This window comes from Bison bison, unplaced genomic scaffold (genome assembly GCF_000754665.1).
Source record: "Bison bison bison isolate TAMUID 2011002044 unplaced genomic scaffold, Bison_UMD1.0 scf7180017864303, whole genome shotgun sequence".
NCBI lineage: Eukaryota > Metazoa > Chordata > Mammalia > Artiodactyla > Bovidae > Bison > Bison bison.
Window position 1 is genome coordinate 2893533 of NW_011494875.1, and position 5800 is coordinate 2899332.

Consider the following 5800-nt stretch of genomic DNA (forward strand, 5'->3'; position numbering starts at 1 on the left):
ACCCAGAGGGATGGTATGGGGAGGGAGGAGGGAGGAGGGTTCAGGATGGGGAACACATGTATACCTGTGGCGGATTCATTTTGATATTTGGCAAAACTAATACAATTATGTAAAGTTTAAAAATAAAATAAAATTTAAAAAAATAAATAAAGGTAAAAAAAAAAAGAGAGAGAGAGATACCTGGAATAACAGGCAAGTTTAGCCTTGGAGTACAAAACAAAGTAGGCCAAAGGCTAATAGTTTTGCAAGAGAATGCACTGGTCATAACAAACACCCTCTTCCAACAACACAAGAGAAGACTCTACACATGGACATCATCAGATGGTCGACACCTAAATCAGATTGATTATATGCTTTGCAGCCAAAGATGGAGAAGCTCTGTACAGTCAGAAAAACAAGACTGAGAGTTGTCTATGGATCAGATCATGAGCTCCTTATTGCCAAATTCAGACTTAAATTGAAGAAAGTAGGGAAAACCACTAGACCATTCAGGTATGACCTAAATCAAATCCCTTAAGATTAAACAGTGAAAGTGACAAACAGATTCAAGGGATTAGATCTCATTGACAGAATGCCTGAAGAACTATGGACAGAGGTTTGTGAAATTGTATAGGAGACAAAGATCAAGACCATCCCTAAGAAAAAGAAATGCAAAAAGGCCAAATGGCAATCGGAGGAGGTCTTACAAATAGCTGAGAAAAGAAGAGAAGTGAAAGGCAAAGGAGAAAAGGAAAGATATATCCATCTGAATGCAGAGTTCCAAAGAATAGCAAGGAGAGATAAGAAAGCCTTCCTCAGCGAACAATGCAAAGAAATAGAGGAAAGCAATAGAATGGGTAAGACTGGAGATCTCTTCAAGAGAATTAGAGATACCAAGGGAATATTTCATGCAAAGATGGGCTCGATAAAGGACAGATATGGTATGGATCTAACGGAAGCAGAAGATACTAATAAGAGGTGGCAAGAATACACAGAAGAACTGTACAAAAAAGATCTTCATGACCCAGATAAGCATGATGGTGTGGTCACTGACCTAGAGCCAGACATCCTGGAATGTGAAGTCAAGTGGTCCTTAGGAAGCATCACTACGAACAAAACTAGTGGAGGTGATGGAATTCCAGTTGCGCTATTTCAAATCCTGGAAGATGATGCTGTGAAAGGGCTGCACTCAATATGCCAGCAAATGTGGAAAGCTCAGCAGTGGCCACAGGACTAGAAAAGGTCAGTTTCCATTCCAATCCCAAAGAAAGGCAATGCCAAAGAATGCTCAAACTACTGCACAGTTGCACTCATCTCACACGCTAGTAAAGTAATGCTCAAAATTCTCCAAGCCAGGCTTCAGCAATACGTGAACTGTGAACTTCCAGATGTTCAAGTTGGATATAGATAAGGCAGAGGAGCCAGAGATCAAATTGCCAACATTCATTCGATCATTGAAAAAGTAAGAGAGTTCCAGAAAAACATCTACTTCTGCTTTATTGACTATGTCAAAGCCTTTGACTGTGTGGATCACATTAAACTGTGGAAAGTTCTGAAAGAGATGGGAATACCAGACCCTTTACCTGCCTCCTGAGACATCTGTATTCAGGTCAAGAAGCAACAGTTAGAACTGGAGGTGTAGCAACAGACTGGTTCCAAATCAGGAAAAGAGTACATCAAGGCTGTGCACTGTCATCCTGCTTATTTAACTAATTTACAGAGTACATCATGAGAAATGCCCAGCTGGATGAAGCACAAGCGGGAATCAAGATTGCTGGGAGAGATATCAATAACCTCAGATATGCAGATGACACCACCCTTATGGCATAAAGCAAAGAAGAACTAAAGAGCCTCTTGATGAAAGTGAAAGAGGAGAGTGAAAAAGCTGTCTTAAAACTCAGCATTCAAAAAATGAAGATCATGGTATCCAGTCCCATCACTTCATTGCAAATAGATGGGAAACAATGGAGACAGTGAGAGATTTTATTTTGGGGGGCTCCAAAATCACTGCAGACAGTGACTTCAGCCATGAAATTAAAAGATGCTTCCTCTTTGGGAGAAAAGCTATGACCAACCTAGATAGCATATTAAAAAGCGGAGACATTACTTTGTCAACAAAGGTCCATCTAGTCAAAGCTATGGTTTTTCCAGTAGTCATGTATGGATGTGAGAGTTGGACCATAAAGAAAGCTGAGCACCTAAGAATTGATGCTTTTGAACTGGGTGTTGGAGAAGACTCTTGAGAGTCCCTTGAACTGCAAGGAAATCATACCAATCAATTGCAAAGGAAATCAGTCCTGATTGTTCATTGGAAGAACTGATGCTGAAGCTGAAACTCCAATACTTGGGCCACCTGATGTGAAAAACTGACTCCTTGGAAAAGACCCTGATGCTGGGAACGATTGAAGGCAGGAGGAGAAAGGGACGACAGAGGATGAGATGGTTGGATGGCATCACTGACTCGATGGACATGAGTTTGAGCAAGCTCTGGGACTTGGTGATGGATAGGGAAGCCTCACATGCTGTAGTTCATGAGATTACACAGAGTCAGACATGAGTGAGCGACTGAACTGAATTAGCAGCATGGTTCTGTTCTTCTGGTACTCTAGGGTGGGTTTTTCTGCTAGTTGCTACAAAAATTATGAGAACATTCATTTGTCATTTCGGTTTCATAGGGAGTATCTTGATGCAGGCAGAGAAGGCAATGGCACCCCACTCCAGTACTCTTGCCTGGCAAATCCCATGGACGGAGGAGCCTGATAGGCTGCAGTCCATGGGGTCGCTAGGAGTTGGACACGACTGAGGGGCTTCACTTTCACTTTTCACTTTCATGCATTGGAGAAGGAAATGGCAACCCACTCCAGTATTGTTGCCTGGAGGATCCCAGGGACGGGGGAGCCTGGTGGGCTGCCGTCTATGGGGTCGCACAGAGTCGGACACAACTGATGCGACTTAGCAGCAGCAGCAGCATCTTGATGCAAGGGCTCTCAGGGAAAAAAAAATGTATCATAAAGCCAGTGCCTATGGACACACAGCATCAATATAATTTATTCAGGCACTCTCAGTAACCCTTGCTTCACTACTGAATTCACCCAACAGTTAACTTGGTAAGCAGGCATAGTGATCCAGGGGCAAGAAGATTTCCATATTGTCGACCTTTCTGCATCTCCAAGTGCACATAGAGGAACTAACTCTATAGTAAATTCATTCCTATGAGATGTGTATTCCTCTTACGATCAGATGCATAGCATTTGTAATGAACAAAGCAAATGGTTCGAGGAATTAAAATATATCAAAGAGGAAAAGATAGTAATCTTTTAACACTATCTGCTATGTACTTGCTATGTACTTGATCACTTTTCACTTCCAGAATTATTTTTGTTTGAGCTTACATGCAAGAGTTTGTCTTATAATGTGTTCCTTTCTTTTGATATCTGTGTCTGAAACATATTAAAACCTATTGAAAAGACGAAGTGTTTTGGTCATATTTGTAACTGAGTGGTCCAGTCTTAATGATTACATCTGAAATTACACCTTAGATGCTGCTTCAAGAACTGGCTGCTGGAGATGGTGTTGTAATGGCATTCAATAATGTCCTGCAGAAATTGCTGGAAGAATATGGCAGTGATGACACAAGAAATGTGAAAGAAACCACGGAGTACTTAAAAACATCATGGATCAATCTAAAACAAAGGTATTGCTGAGGCCTTGACAGGTGTATGTGTGAAAATTGTCAAGTTGAGAATTTGATTGCTTTGGCCTTCTCATGGAAGCATGTAGAAGATGTCCCTACTAGATGCATATTTTATTATTTTTTTTAAAAATATTATGCTGTACCAAGTTAGTATTATCACACTTAATATAGTGTGATACGTTAGCTAATTGAATTTCTGCCATGGAGTATTTCCTTGAGTAAGTCTAAACCTTGACAGTGATCATTTTATGAGTTCTGATTTTCTTATGCCTCTCAGCATTGCCTAGAGTACATTTGGTGGTACTCTGATGGTAAGGAACACTTTGGTATTATGGCACCTCAGGGTAACATTATCCCTAATAGTGAAACATGTGCTGTGTGGCCAGGTTATCCTCATTTGAGGCTGAGAATACATGGATCCACACTAGACTCCTGAAATATACTAAGTGTATATTGGGCTCCAACTCATTTATTATCTTTTCTTTCCGTTACTCTGTCTTGTCAGTATGTTTGGAGCAGTCTAAAATAGCATGTATTTATAAGAGAAATTTTTCAGTCACTTGAACATCTAGAATTTGAGGCAGCGTTAACAGTGGTTAGCATCTCTTTAAGGCTGCATGTTTATATTCATCTTCAGTAAAAGAAAGTGTGTACTTCCTGCATAGTACTGGGAATACCTGTGTCGAAATGAAATTATGGCTTCACACACATCTTATATATTCAGATGCAAATGCCTGAAAGCTAATTTGATATCAAAACCACATTTATTTTGCAGTGAATAAAATAGAACACTTTATTATACATATTACTGGTAATGAATTATAGCCAAATGTTTAGTAACAGTTTGATCTGGATGTATTTTGTACATTTTTAAAATGTCATTTTTAGTTAGAATCTATATTGTAAATTTTGGGAAACTCAAAGAAAATTATGAGGCAGTTCATGAACATGAATATGTTGCTCTGTCTCCCTTGGATTCTGGAGAAAATAAAAACAAGTGTAGGAAATACAAAACTCTGAAGTGGTTAAAGCAGAATATAGTTGCAATATTGATCTTTCTAGCATTTTAGAACAACTGCTTTTCTTTTGTTGTGACAGATAATTTGGGCATAGTAAGGATTCTAAAACTAAGGCGGGAAAGAAGGGGAATTAAAAGCATCTTTAAAGTACAAACTTACATTCTGGGGATGTAATGTAAAGCATGGTAATTATGGTTAACAGTACTGTATTGTGTACTTGAAAGTTACTAAGTCTTAAAAGTTCCCATCACAAGAAAAATCTGTAACCATGTGTGGCCATGAATGTTAACTAAACCTGCTATGCAAATCATTTGGCAATATATACATGTATCAGATCATGGTAAGCGAATATAGTTGCATACGTCAATTGTATCTCAGATAGAAACCCCAAACATAACACTGAAAGAGATCATCCTTAAGCCTACTTCGCCTGTGTTTCCAAATATTCCATCTGTAAGAATTATGACTTTGTTTATATTGTAAACAATACCGGAAAAATTGATCACTTTGGAATGTGTGGCCTGCTTTATTTAGCAACTCCAGTTCTTTTTTTTTGCTTTTACTTTGTAAATATTTTAAGACAGCTTACAGCAGTAGTTAGATTAGATGGAAGAGGCAATTAAAAATGAATTATATTCCAAGGTGATCTTTCATTTATCAAAGCTGAGACGACCACAGTGTTCCAGTTTCATAGTAGTTAACAAGTCATTCTCTTTATTTTCTTTCTGCATTTCGGGGGGAAATAAATAAACATGTTAATATTTAGATATGATTTAGATATATTATTATCTATAAAGCAAAGAAAATACAACAAAATTGTGGCTCACAGAATCCCAGCATGAATAATAGCTCTAGTGCTAGGATTTTCTCTTTTAAACAGAATGATATTTACAATTTTTAGCTGTTTAATTGGAGATGTCTCTAGAATATAGAAATCTTTCCTTGCCTTCTTAAGTATAGTACGTGAACCTATATTAAACATTTTTTGAATTCTTGGCATTATTGTTATGAAGATAGAATTAAGGAACTGTAAAAGCTGTACGTGACCTTATAGTTCACTTAAATTGGTGTTTCTTAACCTTTTTGTCATTACAGTGATAGTTAAGTC

The 5800-nt window shown here is 38.2% G+C and overlaps 1 protein-coding gene across 1 annotated transcript in view; it reads left to right on the plus strand.

The window, feature by feature from the left end:
• UTRN (utrophin) overlaps window positions 1–5800 on the plus strand; it is a 558671-nt gene that overhangs the window by 274965 nt on the left and 277906 nt on the right. Inside the window, exon 50 of the mRNA XM_010851494.1 lies at window positions 3519–3673. Coding sequence (XP_010849796.1) covers window positions 3519–3673 — 155 coding nt within the window. The remainder of the gene's footprint in view (window positions 1–3518; window positions 3674–5800) is intronic.